The sequence below is a fragment of the Vipera berus genome, assembly GCF_964194415.1.
Source record: "Vipera berus genome assembly, chromosome: 7".
NCBI lineage: Eukaryota > Metazoa > Chordata > Lepidosauria > Squamata > Viperidae > Vipera > Vipera berus.
In genome coordinates this window covers 31,272,597-31,291,477 of record NC_138209.1, presented here as the reverse complement: position 1 = coordinate 31,291,477, position 18,881 = coordinate 31,272,597, and the positions used below count along the sequence as shown (strand labels likewise).

General features: G+C 41.2%; 1 protein-coding gene across 1 annotated transcript in view; it reads right to left on the bottom strand.

Moving 5' to 3' along the window:
- The window catches only part of RNF150 (ring finger protein 150), a gene marked incomplete at both ends in the record, with an annotated part of 106,150 nt that overhangs the window by 25,549 nt on the left and 61,720 nt on the right, over positions 1-18,881 (bottom strand). The window contains one exon of the mRNA XM_081332721.1: positions 8,102-8,352. Within this exon, the coding sequence (XP_081188847.1) occupies positions 8,102-8,352 (251 nt within the window). The remainder of the gene's footprint in view (positions 1-8,101; positions 8,353-18,881) is intronic.

The following is an 18,881-nucleotide window of genomic DNA, read 5'->3' as shown; positions in this document are numbered from 1 at the left end:
TAAGACTCTGCTGGTACACTATTTTACCCTTATATTCTATTCTATCTATATTAGAAGCCCTTTGCTTCTTCCTTAACAAGTAAGCTAACCATCTACCTGGTTTATTAGCATTACAAAAAGTGTTATGTCTAGCATACCGTAAGTTAGTTGCCACTTGATCTGCCATTAACTTATCAAACTGACCCCTTAGTAAAGTAATTACCTCTTTGATCTTCCCATCAGATGGATTCAGAATTAAAGCCTTTTCTTTTTCCTTAATTTCATCCTCTAATTCTTTCCTCCTAAATTCCAATTTACGTCTATGTTTACTGTTCAAATATATTAATACACCTCTCATATAAGCTTTACTTGCATCTCAAACCATCTCAATAGAAGTACCTTTATGCATATTAATTTTAAAAAAATCCTTCATCTGTTTTTTACACTCTTCCACATTTTCCTAGTATCTAAACAAATTTTCATTTAAACGCCAAGACCGTCTATCTCTATTATCTTTTTCTATCTCTAACCATACTGGACTATGATCAGATATAGTTCTTGGACAAATCTTGATCTTCTTAATCCTAGAAAAAAAAATCATTAGTAATTAATACAAAATCAATCCTAGAAAAAGATTGATGCCTGTCGGAGAAAAAAGTAAAGTCTTTTTCTTGCAAGTTCCTTTCTCTCCAAACATCTCTCAATTCCAGGTCATCCTTCATCTCAAAAAAAGATTTAGGCAGTTTAGCATGACTTGGGATGCTTTTAAAAAGACCTCCCTTGTCCATTTGTACATTCAAAACACCATTCCAATCTCCCATAAAAATACAAGATTTATAAACCCACTGAATGATCTTGCTGTGTAATAAACTGTAAAAATCTCCTTGTTGTTGATTAGGAGCATATAGTCCAACCAAAAGTGTTTTCTTGCCTTCTATTAATAGTTCAATCATAACATATCTTCCTTGTTTATCTGCTTCAATTAAAGTCGCTGTCAAAGTATTCTTAACGTAAATAACCACTCCATTTTTCTTATCAGTCGCAGAAGCAATAAACTGTGTACCCAACCTCAAGTTTACCAAATACTTTTGATCCGTCGCTCTAATATGTGTTTCCTGTAAGCAAATAACATCGTTTTTAAATTGCTTTAGATATTGAAATACTTTCTTTCTCTTATGTGGTGAATTTAAACCATTAACATTCCAGGTTAGAAGCTTTGTCGCCATCTTTTGCGACCTGAAGCTTTTGGAGCGCCTCTTCCAAAATCACCTGCACTCTCTTTGGTCGCGCTCCTCCCACTGCTTCACTGTAAGTAAGTTTTTGAGGTGCCGTCATAACTCTCTGCTGTTCTTGCTCTTGTCTCATTCGTCTAGCAGCAGCACGCGTCATTCTTTGGTCTCTAACCTCCTCCGATGATATTGAAATTTGATCCACTCCTGTAACTTTCTGGAATTCTCCATCTTTCAGCTGCATAACTCCTTCAGCACCTTGTACGTTCTTACTTTGTAATTGACGCTCTCCTTCACCATTCTTCTTTTTAGATTCCAAAAGTGGTATAGGGACTGCCTTTAAAATATTGGCATAGAAATCACGTGCCTGTAACACTGTAAGAAGACGATGTCTCGTGCCTGCATACATCACTACCATACCCACTGGAATCTCCCATCTGAACTGAATATCCCGTCTTCTTAATTCTTCTGCCAAAAAAGCAAACTCCTTCCTTCTCCTTAAAATTCTTGGAGGGATCTCTTTTAAAATTAAAACTTCTTGCTCTGCAATTGCGAATTTACTATTATAAAAAGCTTGAATAACCTCATTTCTAATTGCTCTCTTTGTAAAATAAACCATCACATCTCTGGGTAATTTCCTTTGTCTTGCAATCCATGAATTAACACGAAATATTTTATCTATATCCACCATAATATCTTCTGCTGGACGCCCCAAAACACCTTCCAGGGCTTCTGAAACTACTTTTTTCAATTTTTCCTTAGAATCCTCTTTTAAACCTCTGATTCTCACAGCAAACTCCATCTCGTGGTACTGCACCAAGGTTAAATCATCATCAATCTTATCCATCACAGTTTCAGCATCCGTCATTTTAGCATCTAATCTGATATTATTTTGGCTAAGTTCTTCCACTCTCTCGTCCAAACGTTCAATACAAACGGCCATGCCTTGAAATGCAAGTAAGATGTCTGCCCTCATTTCTGTAAGCTTCTCCTCCATAAGTTCAGCTAATTGTTGAGATTGCTTTTTCAAAGCCTCTTGCAAATCATCCTGCAAATCTTTTACTGTCAAAGCTGGTGCAGGTGCAGGTGCAGGGGGGGCATTAAAGCCTGTAACGAAGATTGCTGCACTGGGGAAGCCCCTGCGCTTCTGGGAACTTTAGATGATTTGGCAGCCATTTTCGCCCACTCAATTCTGTTGCGCACTTTCACTTTTAAAAATCTCCACAAAATCCACTGAGTTAAAGATCATATACTTGCTCTGACATGATTCTCCTGTACAGCTCTGCCTGCATCCAAGTAATCCAAAGTTCACTCTCGCTGGTAGGGATGGTTGCTGCATCCTGCTCTGCTCCAAAGCCCTGGAGCAGAGGTGTCCCGAGGTCCGGAGCAAACTCAGGCTTCGGGGGGGCTCAATCCTTCAACCACCAGAGTTTCAACTCTGGCAGTCTGGGAGAGCTCTACCCCTGCCTGGGCGCTCACCCCCTCCTCTTCTCCCGAGGAGCGGGCTTTCAAGCCGCCAAAACAGCTGATCATCGCTGTTTTTGGCGGTTCTATGGAGCGACGGGGCTGACAGCCTAAATGGCTGCCGGCAACGGAGCCTTGTCACCCGGAAGCCTCTTTCGGTAAACCAGCACCCCTTTGTACAGGTGATCATGCACACCTCATTAATCAGTTGCCTGAATACAGCTGTAGGCCCCTGTAGCCCAAAAGAATCACTTGGAATTGGTAGCACCCTAAAGTACAGTTAAAAGCTTTCTTCCACTCATCCCCCTCCTTGATCCTCATACAGTAATACGCTTCTCTCAAATCCAGTTTGGTAAACACCTTCCCCTTGGACAGGTGGCCCAGCATGTCCTCCATAAGGGGGAGGGGGTACATATTCTCCACACAAACCCCATTGATCCCCTAAAGTACATGCATAATCTCAATGATCCATCTTTTTTCTCATTAAAGAGCACCAGTGCTACCACTCTGGATTTAGCTGGCTGGATGAAACCCCTAGCTAAGTTTTTATCCATAAGGGCTTGGAGATCTTCCATCTCCCCTGGGGTCATAGAGTACATCTTTGGCTTGGGAAGTTTTGCTCCCGCAGTAACTCAATTGCACAGTCTGTGGGACAGTGAGGGGGGAGTGCATCTGATTCCCGCTCACTAAACACTTCTGCTGATATTTAGTCTCGATATTTTTGGGATGCTTGGCCTTGCTGGGCTGCTCTCCATTAGCGTATTAACTGACTTTGCTTTCATTTTCTCAGCTGATCATGTTCACCTAGCTTTTAGTTGTTTCTTCATACCCAGCCCCTTCTCAGGTTTGCTCTTCAGTTCCCACTGTTATTTTGGGGGGCTACAATAAACCGGATAGTCTCTTCGTGGCTCCCTGTCCTTAGGCTCACTGGCTCAGTTCAGGCAGGTTGCAGGCATACACCCACCCAGTGAGCGAGCCATCTACTTGCTCAAATGTCATGGGCTGCTTCAGCCTCTTAAGTCTCAGTCCCAACAATTTCACCATCTGCAGGTTGATCAAACAGCGAGTGCACCCTGAGTCTAACAGGGCAGTAAAGACCCCCCTTGCTCCTGACTGGGGCACTACCATCTCCACCTAGGCAGTTAATGGGGCGATGGTGCCACTTACCATTGGGTCGTCTTCCCCTTGCTGTCACTTTCATAGAAGAGCAACCCTGGCTTGCTGGGGTTCAGAGTTCCCTCTCCCTCCCATGACTGGGGGGAGACCTCCATGACCTGTTTCACTGTCTGTGTTTCCTCCTTCTTGTTCAGAGTTTTCTTTGGCTTGGGTTGGCTTGGGGTCCTTGGCCCCATTTAGGGCTGGGGAGCTAGGCAGTTGACTGCCTGGTGGCCTTCCTTCCCAAATAAGCGGGCACCTGCAGGCCTTCTCTAGCGATTGAAGGGAGGGCTCCCCCTTCTCTGTGTATTGGTGGGCACTTCTCTTGGCTTCTGTGGGGGAAGCTCTCATGAGCTGCATGCTGTTAGTATTCCATCAGGTCCAGTTCTACTGTAGTGGCCAGCTGATACCAGGCTTGTAGGTCATCAGGGATTCCTAGGGGCAGGCAATTCTGGTACAGCTCCCTGTTTAACCCATCTCAAAAGTGGTAGACCAGTAGGTATTCTGGCCACCGTCTCAACCTCCTGGCTTGGCTGTGGAACTCCTGAATGTACTCGGCTATAGACTGGCTCCCCTGATTTACAGAACGGCCTCCATTCAACAGGCTGGGATGGGGTCTCCAAATCTGGCTCGAAGCCCTTCTAGGAATGTGTTGACATTTCCCAGCTCCAGAGCCCCCTGGTTGTGAAGTGCCATCACCCACTCAATGGCTTCTTCCAGATTTGTGGTGATGGCATTTACACAGGCCCCTTGTCTGGGAATACTGCTCCATACAGCTCCAGGTAGTTCCACACCTGGTTCAGGAAATAGGTGAGTTTCTCTGGCTGGCCATCGAACATGGTTCTCAAAAGCAGTGGCTCATGGTCATCACAGACCAACACATAGCCCAGTGGCACTCCCACAACCTGCGGGGTGGCACAGGCCAGAGCTCCTGCCACCGCAGAGACCAGCAGGGGCTGCCCGATGGCCACCAAAGGGAGCCCAACCATCACCCAGGCCCCTGCCACTCCCTGCCACACCTGACTTAGTACCATCAGATGAGGTGGAGAAGGGGATGAAGTGGCCAAAAGCCTGGCCCATTCCAAGCACTATTCCCTGTGTAGGTGACTTCACTGGCGCCGCTCCCCACATCTCCATTCCGACAAATTTCTTTAGCAGCTGCTTCACTGATGGTCTACGGATGGTGGTCATGGGTCTCCATTCTGCCAACTCTTCCCATTTGGCAGCCGTCTTGGCCTTCCACTTGCTCCTCCAGGTTACTGCAACCCCCAGCAGGATTAGGGAGAATTCCATCTTGACTGCTTTCCCCACACTGCCCTTCCATTGGAGCTTCGGACCAGTGTAGAGGGATCCTACTATGATTCCTTCTTCTCACACTGGCAGTTGCTCCATCTTTTCAGCCCTCACCTTGGACCTCGTCACCACCAGCTGCGCCTGGAGACCACTTCCCGGGAGGGGTCACATCAGTCTTTGCTGCGGCATTGACCTTCTTCTCAGTTATATTTATATTTATTAAATTTTTATACCGCCCTTCTCCCGAAGGACTCAGGGCGGTGTACAGGGCAATAAATATTAAAAACGAAGTACAAAAGTTAAAAAACAATTAAATATTATGCCCAATATAAACAATAATTAAAACCATGTTAAAACCCCAACCCTTAACCCATCAAACCAGGCCGGATTGCTCAAATAAATAAGTTTTTAAGTCCCGCCGGAAGGAGCGAAGGTCGGGGCCCATCCGGAGCTCGACCGGCAAGCGGTTCCACAGGTCTGGCGCGCCCACAGAGAACGTCCTCCCCCTGGGGGCCACCAATCGACATTCTTTGATCGGAGGCACCCTGAGGAGGCCCTCTCTGTGGGAGCGCACTGGATTGAGGGAAGTTGACGCCGGCCACAGGTGTTGCCGTAGGTAATCCGGACCCATGCCATGTAGGGCTTTGTAAGTCATTACCAACACCTTGAATCTCACCCGGAGGGCAACCGGCAGCCAATGCAGCTCGCAGAGCAAAGGTGTAACATGGGAGTATCGGGAGACTCCCAACACAACTTGCGCGGCTGCATTCTGCACCAGTTGGAGCCTCCGAGTGGTCTTCAAGGGCAGCCCCATGTTCCCAACATCGCTATGCTACAATCCTCTAGGGGCATCTGAGCAGGTTGCATTCATAACTGGAGAGCTGGTTTAATATCAACTGTCCAAATAGCAGACCCCAAAAAAGGAATCTTCAAGGCTTTGAAGGCCATAAAAAATAAGCTTTATTGAATACCCCTCCCTGTTTCTATGGCAAACTGAGTAGCAATAGAAGTTAGCAGGCATCTTAGCGGTGCAACCTTGACACCAACTTGCCAAGTAAAATATATAAAAAGAACCCTAAATGGCCATCTAATGACCACTGGGTTATTGAATAAATGCCTACTGAAAAAGAATTGATATTAGAACAGTACTGTAAGTGCAAGGAAGTCACCATATTCCGTAGGGTTGGGACCATATGCAAAAAGATTTGTCTTCTGGCTTATGTATCTTTTGGAGTTTCCTGAGTTTGGTTGCTTGCTTTCAGACATTTAATTACCCAACTAAGAAATAAAAACCTGAATCTAAATATATAATACATGTGTAATCTATGTGATATATTTTAAGTTACATGTTTTCATTATGTGTTTTTTATCCAATTGTAAAAATTATAATCTTACCAGGTTTCAGTAGAAAATGTCTTTTTTCTTCATATAGGACATAAAATGTCCATGTAAAGTTATCTGAAATCTATTAAACTCATATGTTTTGTACTGGAATATAAATAAAATATAAAGAAAATAATCAATTAATAGATTCTAATATAAGGAAAAATGATTGATTCAACTATTTACTGTACTACAATTCTTTTGAATTTAATGTCCATCTCCAATGGAAATAATTTCTCTTAATTTTTAGCTTAAAATTTCTGAGACTTTTTCTGATATAATGTTTTTGTCTCCTGTTTCTCAAAGTTATCTTCTAAAATACACTCATTGCTCAGTGTATTTCTCTCAGAAGCACTTCTACCTTCTTACACCCAGACACCCAAACATACATTATTAAACAGGTAGCCAAGCATTTCAGCCTATCCAAAAAAGTTTCCATTTATTTTTCCAGCCCCTGTGCTGAATCTTTCAGCCCATTTTCATCTGTCTTCCAGGTCCAGCTGCTTTCCTCTCTTTCCTCTTTGGAATTATCCATGCTGAAGGATAAATTTTGATGTCCCATATTAGTGGCGCAATCACATCAAGCTGCAAATTCTTGCACTCAAGTAAGAAAGAGTGGCATACATTGTGCTGCTTATTAACTGAGTTCATTGCCTGCATTATGAGATATGAATTTTATTAATCCTCTCACTGATGTATTCCAAATTAAAAACTATATTAAACAACATTGTGCTAGCTTATGTGCCTTAAAAGTAAAGGTAAAGGTTCCCCCGCACATGCGTGCTAGTTGTTTCCGACTCTAGGGGCCGGTGCTCATCTCCGTTTCAAAGCCGAAGAGCCAGTGCTTGTCCGAGGACGTCTCCGTGGTCATGTGGCCAGCATGACTAGACGCCAAAGGCGCACGGAACGCTGTTAACTTCCCACTGCAGTGGTCCCTATTTTTCTACTTGCATTTTTACCTGCTTTCAAACTGCTAGGTTGGCAGAAGCTAGGATGAGTAACAGGTGCTCACTCTGTTACTCAGCACTTGGGATTCGACCCGCCAAACTGCCGACCTTCTGATCGACAAGCTCAGCGTCCTAACGCACTGAGCCACCGTGTCCCTCTTTATGTGCCTTAGGCAGGGCTTTTTTTCTCATAGAACGCCCAGAACAGAGTTCCGGCACCTTTTTTGGTTGGAACCTTGTAGGGTAGGCAAGGCAGGTTGTATGACATGTGTGAGTTCCGGCACCTTTTTCTTTTACAAAAAAAGCACTGGCCTTAGGTAAGAGGAGAGGGACCTAGCTGATCAACTTCCTGTTCTTTGTCCCTATCTTTAACTGTACGAAATACACTCTTCTTTACTGTTTATGCAAATATTATAAATAATGCTCTCTTTAATACTCATTAAGAAACATTCATTATGATGGACACTAAACAATTTAAATATGACATAAATCAATTCAGTTTTGACTGTTTACATTTTAACAAAAATTCCCAATCAGTAATTCTCAGATTTCTGGAATCTGAAGGTAAAAACATATATACACCATTGCTTATGTTGATTTTTTTTTAAAGGAAGGGAATTGATATTTATTTTCAAGTAAAGTACCACTCACCTGATTCCTGTCTCTGGCATTTGCATATCTGAACCTCTGAATATAGTAGAAGACCAGCCATGCTAAGGAGATGATCATCAGCACAATGAAGGAGATGGATACAAACACCACAGAAGTACGACTAACATACTTCTGCAGGTTACGGGTTCCGACTGTTATGTGCATCATTACAGTAATATTCCGCTCCAATAGGCTCACTATTTCTTTCCCCTTTGGCTCAGGGATCATTATCGCCACAACATCATCAATACCTATCAGAAAAGAAAGAATTATTAACAAAAAAATACTTCAAGTGATCTCCAAAACAATTTTATTTTCTTCAAGAGTGATATCATCAGTGGAAAAGAAAATACAAAAACAATAGTCCAGAAGTCACCAACTGCTTAGCAGCTTTCCTTTTTTATTCCCCAAAGATGTGAGATCAAAATATAAGACCATTCCTCACAATTTTTTGATTTTCTGTGGGTTTTAAGAGGCAAAATGGATTTCTTAAGCCTTATTAAAATTATTCCGGGTTGGTTTCTTTGAGAATATGGCTCTCAGCATGTCATATAAAACCTCATAATGCCTTCAAGACAACAGACATTGTTCACTTTGTACAAAGATAAAAATGAAAAAAAAAAAACTAATGGCTACATCCGAGATCAGCAACAAGCATACTTCATAGGATCTATCTTAAGATTTACATATTTGTAGTATAATTTTTAATAAAATTTTAAAATAAGAAGATAAAAGCTAAGACAAACTAGTAGTAAGGAAGAAAAAAGGAATTAAAGCAAAAAGTGCAAGAAAAGGAAAAAGTAAATATATATATATATAAAGAAGTATTGATATTCTATATTCTTCCCAGTAGTTATAAGTACAAATTCCAACTCTCTCTAAAGTTACATCATTTTACTCTTCTTTCTATAAATTATCCTGACTATTTATCAAAACCATGTCACAAGTTAGTTATTTTCATTTTTACACCAAAAAGTCCATAAGAGACCTCTAGTCAGCATTAAACAAAGATAATATTTTTTTTCTATAATTCAATAAATTAATTTACTCATTTCAGAAAATCTAATTGTGTACATTTTAGCAATTACATGCTCATCAGTACACAACTGTCAAATTGTGACTTACTTTGCTCCATACCCTAAGTCAGAGTTCTCCAACCTTTTTGGACCAACATGGGGAAGAGGGGATGGTTCCACCCATGCCCTCAGGAAGCATGCACGCGTAGCTCCATTTGAATAAGCAGAGGGCATGCGCGCCCACCACTTGCACAAATAGAGCACACATGCGCACACTCACCAACTATTTCCACAGACCAGTTCCAAAAGGCTCAAGGGCCGGTAGTGGGCTGTGGCCCAGGAGTTGGGGATCTCTGCCCTAAGTCTTTATATACATTTTAAATCTTTCAGATTCAGATGTAAATGGGAGAACTATTATAACTATATCCTTCTACTGCAATAAATCTGATGAAATACCCTTACTGGTAAGTTGTTCTAGTGAACTTTGCATCTTTCTCCCAGTTTGGCAGATTTTTTTTGTGTGGTTGCCATGATTAAAAAGTGAAAGCACAGTATATCAATTACTATGGTGAGAATAAAAGATAGGGGTTTTTTTTCATTTTTGTTTTTTCTGCCTTGAATCTTTTAGTCTATTTAAGTAGTCAGATTTCCCAGGTAGGTACAGTCTGTTAACCTAATTACGTTTATTATATTCAAAGATACTTTCATCAAAGGAAAAAGTTCTATTTTAAAAAATCACTGCCCTTGCTTTCTGTTTGATACTTTCTAATATCACAATCTTGTCAAGATTTTTGTCTTCAAATTAAAAATTTCTAAAACAGAATCCCTCAAACAAATACCCACATTCACTGAGATTACTTAAACTTCACTGGTGTTCAGAATATCTGTCTTAAGTTGTAAAACAGTTAAATCATAAAGTGTTTAAGAAAATGAGAATGTTGCCCATGAAATGTCCACAAAAGGCCATGCAGCATTTAGGGCATAATTTAAGGCACATTGTGAATCCTCGATTCCAAGCTATTCAGCTCACAATCAAAAACAACAAAACCTAAATTCCTACAATTTTTGAGAGGAACAGCACTTCCAGAACACAAATGGATAAATACTATAATTTCTCCTTCTTGCAGAAAAATTTTGTCACCCAGAATTGACCCTTTGCTGGTAATTTCACCACTGTTCTATCCAGTGCTTTTTTTGTAAAAGAAAAAGATGCCGGAACTCACACATGTCATACAACCCGCCTTGTCTACCCTACAAGGTTCCATCCAAAAAAGGTACCGGAACTCCGTTCTGAGCATTCTATGACAAAAAAAGCCCTGCATATGTGCATAAGTGTAGTCAGTAGCAGACGCCTTTTTAAAAATATCAAACATGCAAAGAAACAAAAATAAGTCCAAAATATCTGTATTACATCCAGAAATGCCAACTTTGCAACCAATATTTCTCATCCATAACTATGGCACCCTAAGGATACCTGCATACATGCAAATGCTTCTTTGGGATCAGTAACGCAGCAGGGATTGCTTTTTCCTTCCAGTAACAGATTGCTGGGAAATACCAAACATGGCCTTGAGAATTCCAATGTTTGTTACAAATTTTTCTGGATGTGGTTGGAAAGAGGCTGTTTGGCGCCAGAGACCACTGCCATGAGAAACACAGCTCTGGGTTGGGGTTTGAAGCAGCTCCGGGTGGGGGCTCAGCATGGGCCGCGGCGTGGCAACTGTGGGGAGGGGAATCCCCACGGTGGCTGTGGGGAAGGGAATCCCTATGGCATGTGGCTCTGAGCCGCAGGGGCGGGGGTGCAAAGGATGGGCAGCGACGCCATAGCAAGACACCGGCATCGTTCCCAGTGACAGCACCTCTGAGTTCCGGCACCTTTTTTTTTTTTTTAGAAAAAAAAGCACTGCACATACGTAACATCTTTTGCTAGGATACATGACTACTGCTTGTCCAGAATGTGAAAAGTGAAAAATTGTGACTAAACAAAATTTTAATGTACAGATAATATCACCAGAAATTATTTTAGCCTTTTTAATAAATGTTATTGATGTTAAGCTCACCATGGAAAACATCATATATTGTTATGTATATACTAGGTTAATTATTTAAAGACTGAAGTGCAACATAACTAGATTCTAAATAATCTATTTTTCAAAACACACAACAGTCCAAACAGTAAAAGTAAAGTCCAAATTAAGAATATTTCATTCTTAAGAATTGTTTAATTTAAAGTGGTTTAGTTGTAATAGATGGTTATAGATTCAAAATAGTTTTCAAGAGTGTACAAAAGATACTATTTTTTCTAGCATCAGCTAAATTAGACATATTACATCGAGAAAAATGTTTCTCATTTCTTTCCTGTTACCTTTATTGATTTCATTGCAGAGATGTTAACATAGGAAATAGATTATTTTGTTATCTAATTTTACCTTCCAAAAGACAGAAGCAGATGAAAAATGTGAGGTTCTTTCCTGTTGGCTTTTTTGAATTAACTGTTTTAGATTTTAAAAGTTTAGTTCCTTAAGAAGTAACCTTGTAAATAATTTTAATGTCCTCCTCTAATGCAGCTAGGCAACCTTGGCTCTTTTATGACTCAAGGACTTCAACTCCCAGAATTCCTGAGCCAGCATGGCTCAGCTTGGAAACCTCTCTCTTTCCCCTCAGCATGGCTGGCTCAGGATTTCTGGGAGTTGAAGTCCACAAGTCATAAAAAAGAGCCAAGATTGCCTACTCCTAAAGCCAATAGAGGGAGCTTTTTTTTGCAAAAAAAAAAAAAGGTGCCGGAACGCCGTCCTGAGTATTCTATGAGAAAAAAAGCCCTGTATATACCGCTTCACAGTGCTTTACAGCTCTCTCCAAGCAGTTTATAGAGTCAGTATATTGCCCCAACAATGTGGGCCCTCATTTTACTGACCTCAGAAGGATGGAAGGCTGAGCCAAACTTGAGCCGGTGAGATTCAAACTGCCAAACTGCTGGCAGCCAGCAGTCAGCGGAAGTAGCCTGCAGTACAGGTAGTCCTCAAGGTATGAACCTAAATGAGCCTGGCCATTAGGTTCATAAGTCAGAAAAATCATCAAATAAATCAGACTCAATTTTACAATTTTTAAAAAATAAATTAAAGTGAACAACAACTGCTGCTACCCGGTTCAAGCCTCTTCAGCTGCCCATGGGGGTGGGGGTGAAGCTGTTGCTTAAAAAAAAACCACTTGCCAGCTTAAGAGTCTCCAGCCAGGTACCCAGAGCTAGATGGGGGGGGGCGGGATTTGCAGAATTCTCAGCTTGTAATAGTAACAGAGATGGTAGGGACCTTGAAGTCATCTAGTTCAGGACATTGGCACCTGGCAGGTGGTATGCAACCATCCTAGAAAAGTGGTAGCGGGGGAGGGGAATGAGCTGAACCAGTGGCAGCACCATACAAGCCTGAGCGAGAGATGGCTGGAGCTGCAGGGCTCAGCGGAAGCACCAGGATCAGCTCTTCTTCGGGGCTGTCAGGGCTCAGTGAAAGCGCCAGGATCAGCACCAGGCTACAGCTGGAGCTTGGCACTGATCCCGGCACATCTGCTGAGCCCAGAAGAAGCGCCAATCAGTTGGAATGTTGCAGCATCTCCAGGGTCTTGTGATTTACATTCAGATGCTTAGCAACTGATTCATATTTATGATGGTGTCCTGCTCAGCTGTGGCTTGGGGGGCACTTTTTTCAGTGCCATTGTAACTTTGAACAGTCACTAAGCAAACTGTTGTAAGTCGAGGACTACCTGTACTTCATCACTTTTTTCCTTCTTTTTTTTTTGGTCATCACGTTTTTGACACCTTGCCAGGCGACTGGTGGTACTTGGATGTTGCCATATCCTAAAAGTGGTACAATGGGTGAAAAGGTTGAAAAGCCCTGATCTAGTCTAACCCACTGCTCTCACAAGAGAGTACAGTATTTTTGATAAATGCTTATCCAGTCTCTTCTTAAAAGCTTCCAGTGATGGGGCACCCATAACTTCTGGAGTCAATTTAAATTTAAAACCTACAAACTACAGTAAAATATGCTAATCTCCAAAATAAAAAGCTCGATAGTTCGCAAACACAATAGTTTGTAACGTACAGTATTTTGTTTGCAAAGAAACAGTTTGCAAGCTCTATAGCAGTGGTGGCGAACCTATGGCACACATGCCAGAGGCGGCACTCAGAGCCCCCTCTGTTGGCACGCGTGCTACCGCCAGCAGCAGACCTATCAGGTCGCCACAGCTGCCCAGAGCCGGAGCCCCGCCCAGCACAAAGGAGGCAAAGCAGCCGACTAGCAAGCTCGAGTAGAGCAGAGGTCACCAACCATTGTCGATTGGCGGACTGGAAGAAAAGGAAGGGGGAAGCATTTTACATGCATGTGTACATGCATGGGGCCGTGAGCATGCACATGCTGCAAATGGGGCAGGGCTAGTGCCTACGTGATACTCACTAGCCCTGCCTCATTCTTGCGTGGTGCAGCACCTTGTATCTGCACCCTGCGGTGCCACGGCGGCCGTATTTGCGCCTTGCAGCACGTGGCCCATTTTTGCGCCTCTGGGTTTTGCGTGCCAGAGGCGGCACTCAGAGGCGCTTCCCTGCCCCCCCTGAGGGCACCACAATGCTGATTCACCCCTGGGACTTTGCGACAAATAAGTGGGTTTCGGGTTGCGGTTTGGGCACTCGGTCTCTAAAAGGTTCGCCATCACTGCTCTATAGAGTAACAAAAAAATATTTTAAAATACTTATAGAAGTAATTCTACAGTAGCACTCCAGCCCAGGCAGCAGCAGCAGCAGCAAAAACAAACCAGCCTCAGATTCACTCTTGTTTAGCCATGAGACTAGGGACAACCAAAAATCACAAAAAAACCCTTCTGGTTTCTGGTAGACCTGAACAGCCCAGGCAAGTTACCGATTTAAAAATGTAGCAGAGACTGAATCCAAGTTACATGGCTACAGAGGCCTCTTTTTGGTTGCAATGTTACATTTCTAATGTAAGTACCCTTTCAGAGTTAATTCGTTTTTGTGAAAGCTCGCTACATAAACGTTCATACCTGGGGGGGTTAAAAGGTAAAAGGTAAAGATTCCCCCCGCACATGCGTGCTAGTCGTTTCCAACTCTAGGGGCCGGTGCTCATCTCCGTTTCACGAGCATCTTCTAACTCTTTCGATGTCAATGCAGCAGGAGGAAGGAAAGCTTGCAACGATGTCTGTTGCACCGGGGAAGTTCCCGCACTCCGAAGAGTTTTTGAGGGAGGTTTAGCCGCCATCTTTTCACTTTCACTTGTTGCGCACTTTCACTTTAGGTTTATAAAGTCCATTAAGCTAGAGAATAAGAATAAAAGTCCTCTTCACCTTGACCTCCTGTACCGCTCTGCCTGCTCCTTTTTATTCCATGATCTTTCCTTCTGGCAGGGGTGGTCGCAAACGCCTGGCTCTGCTCCAAAGATCCCGGAGCAGAGACGCTGAACAGCTGGGAGCAACCCAGGCTACGGGGGAGTTCAATCCTTCAGCCGCCCAAGCTTTAAGCTCAGGCGGCCCCGGAGAACTCAACCCCTACCTGGGGCCTCACCCCCTCCTCTTCTCCAGAGGAGGGGGCTTCAAATCCACCCGAACAGCTGATCGGCGCTGTTTCGGGTGAAAACAACTCAGCTGAGCAGCGGGCAGCCCGAAACGGCTGTCTCCGGCGCCGCGCCGCCACCGTTTCAAAGCTGAAGAGCCAGCGCTTGTCCGAGGATGTCTCTGTGGTCATGTGGCTGGCATGACTAGACGCCAAAGGCGCACGGAACGCTGTTACCTTCCCACCGTAGTGGTCCCTATTTTTCTACTTGCATTTTTATGTGTTTTCGAACTGCTAGGTTGGCAGAAGCTGGGATGAGTAACAGGTGCTCACTCTGCTACGCAGCACTCGGGATTCGACCCGCCAAACTGCCGATCTTCTGATCGACAAGCTCAGCATCCTAACCCACTGAGCCACCGCGTCCCTCTGGGGGGGGGTTACCTGTACTCAAGTATAACCACTGCGTCACCAGGGCTCTTAATTAATGTTTTTTAATATCCATTAGAGAAGACCACTCATTTAATCTGGCTGATTAACCAGCAAACCTAGTCCTCAACTAAGAGCTCTTTTTTTTACAAAATCATTTTCAGATGTGAGTTAACAACTGAGACCTGGCAGCAGTGGCATACAAAATTAGCACCATAACTTTCTTCATTAAGGCCCCTTTTAGAGCATCAATTTTTTTAGTAACATTAAAAAAAACTACAAAGAGATGAAAAGAGACTAATATGTATAGAATGAGGGGTTATTTTATAAATAGGAACATCAGACCTAATTCAGACATAAGCCAGTGATCTAATATTTTATAAATTAACAGCCTACAACATGTACAACTTCTCTACAAAGATCTCTACAAAGTCTTCTGTTCACTAAGGTAATGTTATCAGAAAACCCTGTAAAATCTTTTAGGCCAGTTTAGTGTTGCACACAATATTTTGGAGGTGGAGAAGGATGGATATATTTATGACGCTAAAATGCACTGAGAAACATATACAAGATTTTCTTTAACATGACATTATATCATTAAACTCCATGTTCAAGTGATCCTGAGTGAGCCTAAGTCAAATACAAGTATATGCAAGTGCTCTCAAGGTTTTTAGGCACTCAATTTCATTAAAAAAACCAACAACCATAACCTAATGGGACTCAAAGAAAACTGTAATACAGCTATTCCTCAAATTATGACCATAGCTGGGGCCAGAATTTTCATGCTAAGCAAGGCAGTGAAGTGAGTTGCACCTGATTTTACAACTTCCTTGTCATGGCTGTTAAGTAAATCATTGCAATTTTTAAGTGAATATATGACTGTTAAGCAAATTTGATTTTACACCCTTGACTTTTCAATTCAGAAGCCAGCTGGGAAGGTCACAAATGGCAATCACCTGACCTCAAGACACTGTAAATACACGCTAGTTGCCAAGCACCTGAATTTTCATCATGTGACCCTTCGGATGCTGTGACAGTTGTATATGCAAGGACCGGTTGTAAGTCATATTTTTCATGTCATGTTATTCTAACTCTAAATGAACACTAAACAAATGGTTGTTATGTCTAGGACTACCGGTAGTATTAGCATTATTCGAAGCACATTAGACATTAAGAGCAAGTCTCCGTGAAAGGAAAACTACCAAATTACCAAAAGCAGTATAGAAATAAAAGGATTAAATGCACAGGCCTCATGGTTATGCTTATTATTTTAAAACTGGACTTCTCATCACAAACAGTATGAGGAATATGGAACTTAGAGGGCTCCAACTTGAAAGCAATCAAAGAGTGTTACCACAGGAAAAAGAACTTACGGTACTATGAAAAAGAACATTAAAAAGTAGATTTTTATGATGAAAGATAACATGTTCATATAAAATATTTTCAGAGCCAGATTTCTCTTCTTAATGATCCTGTTCTTGGATTAACTGCATCACAGTACAGAAGTCTAACAATATAATATGGTAATCATACTCTAGCTGATTACATTTTGTTCCAAATTATTGTCATTTAATATCTGCTATGGAGAAATTAGTCAGCATTTGCTTTTCAGCTGTTAATCAAATAGTACAGATAAAATCTGCTCAAATGCTAATTAGGATTCCTTTCATAATTCAGATCAGAACTCAAGATAAAATACACCTGATGGTGATACTTCTGATATTGCACAAATCAAGACAGAATGTAGAGAAGTCATATTCTCTTCTCAAGTTTCTGAAATCAACGTCAAGGCCTCAATTCAAAAACTGTCCATTTTAATTGCATGTAGACACTTTGCAAATTTGCTAATACAATAAACATAATCAATGGGTGTGTTATATTATGATCTTATGCTTCCTCATCTTTGCCCAACAGTGCAAAATGAAATATACTTTGATTCTATTAAGTTAAGCATTCACAGACTATCTAAGCATTAACATCTCTATTCAAAATTATGAAAATGCTCCATTTATTGCTTTTGGCTTTTCAGAAGAATATTACTTCTCACATTTTAAGAGATTATTTTTATTTTATTTGTGCAGTCTTCTATATGTTTTTCTTTTTCTTTTTAGTGGAAGCATGGCCTTAATGTGAATAGTATTAAGACCAATTTAATTTTGCAAATCCATATTTTTTTAAAAAAATAATAATTCATAATCTTCACAATAATTGTTACATGCTAAGAGTGCTTGTCCTGGAAGCTCATTCAGGTACTTGTTTTTCTTCCCCCATTTAATAGATTCTCTTTCCGAAAATCTCACAATGGTAAAACAAATGGAGCTTCAAGTCATGGGAAGGATCCTCAGTTCATTGAGAAGCAAATCTGGCGTGGCTGATATGAAAATTGTGGACAGAGCATCCATTGTGCTTTAGTCTCTTTTTAGTTATGTAGAGTCAGCTTTGCTGGTTTATTTCACTGTAAAGCAACATCTGCTTGTGATTCCCACCCCCCACAGCCTTCTGCATTTTCTAAATCTATTCCAGAGAATTGTGATATCCTCTGAAGCAAATCTGGGGCATGCGAACATATATTGGAGAAGAAGAAAACAAAGACATATTCTGCTGAATGCAATTCTGCTTTTGAAATATTGAATTTAGCCCCAATTTGAAAGCCTGGTTAATTCAGCCTTGACATTCATAAAATCTAAGATGGAAGTTTATTTCAAATAATTATTTCATATTTTGTATGCTTTCCAGGGGAGAAAGTTCAGCAGTCAAGAGAATTAGCAAATACTTCTAGCCTCTATCTAGTAATAGTTACATCTGATCAAACACAATGAAGCTAAGCATTTTTAATCACAAAGTGATATAATTCTATGTGGCAACTAATATACATCTATGGTTTTTGTGTAATCACTATGCATCAATAAAAAGACTGTAATTTTCACTAAAATGTAACACAGAATTTCTATAAAGATTTTTTTATCTATCCTAGAAATGCCAGGATAATTAGTTCTATTTCCTAATACCCTGAACAATTCAAAGACAGATCTAAAGTAATTTCTATTTTCTTAAATGGAGAAGAGCTGTTATCTGAAAAATGAATGATGTTGCTTGGTCTTCTCATAATGTTATGCAATATTAGATCAAAAGAAAAATAAATATGAATACAAAAAGAGCATTTATAGCCAAGATAAGTGCTTCAAAGAGGATTTTTAAAAAATGCTTTTATCTGGATAAAAACACATTTATATATGCAAGATATAAAATTATCTTTGTACTTTCTATGTAAAATCTGACAACTACGTAGCAGAATGCAGATATTTACACATGCCAGATATTTTCATTTTGTTATTTAAAATTATATTATTTGCATTTATCCTTACAATAACCTTATGATTAGAGGTGGCAACACAAGACAAAGGACATGGCAAATGGATAAGAGCAGTGCTTTTTTTGAAAAAAAAAGGTACTGGAACTCACACACGTCATACAACCTGCCTTGCCTACCCTACAAGGTTCCATGCAAAAAAGGTGCCAGAACTCTGTTCTGGGCGTTCTATGACAAAAAAAGCCCTATATAAGAGTATATCTCTGCTAGTGCAGTGCGGTAGTAATAAATGTGTTTAAGATGGGAACCATTTGTCCATACCGTCACCAGGAATTGACTCAACAGCTCCTAATTGGTAAGGCAAAGTCCTCTAAGAAATATCAAAGTTTAGTGGGAGTTTGAACTTGAGTTTCACCAGTCCTGATGCAATATTCTAACCATGGCATAATATTAGTTCTAAATATAGTATGTATAGAT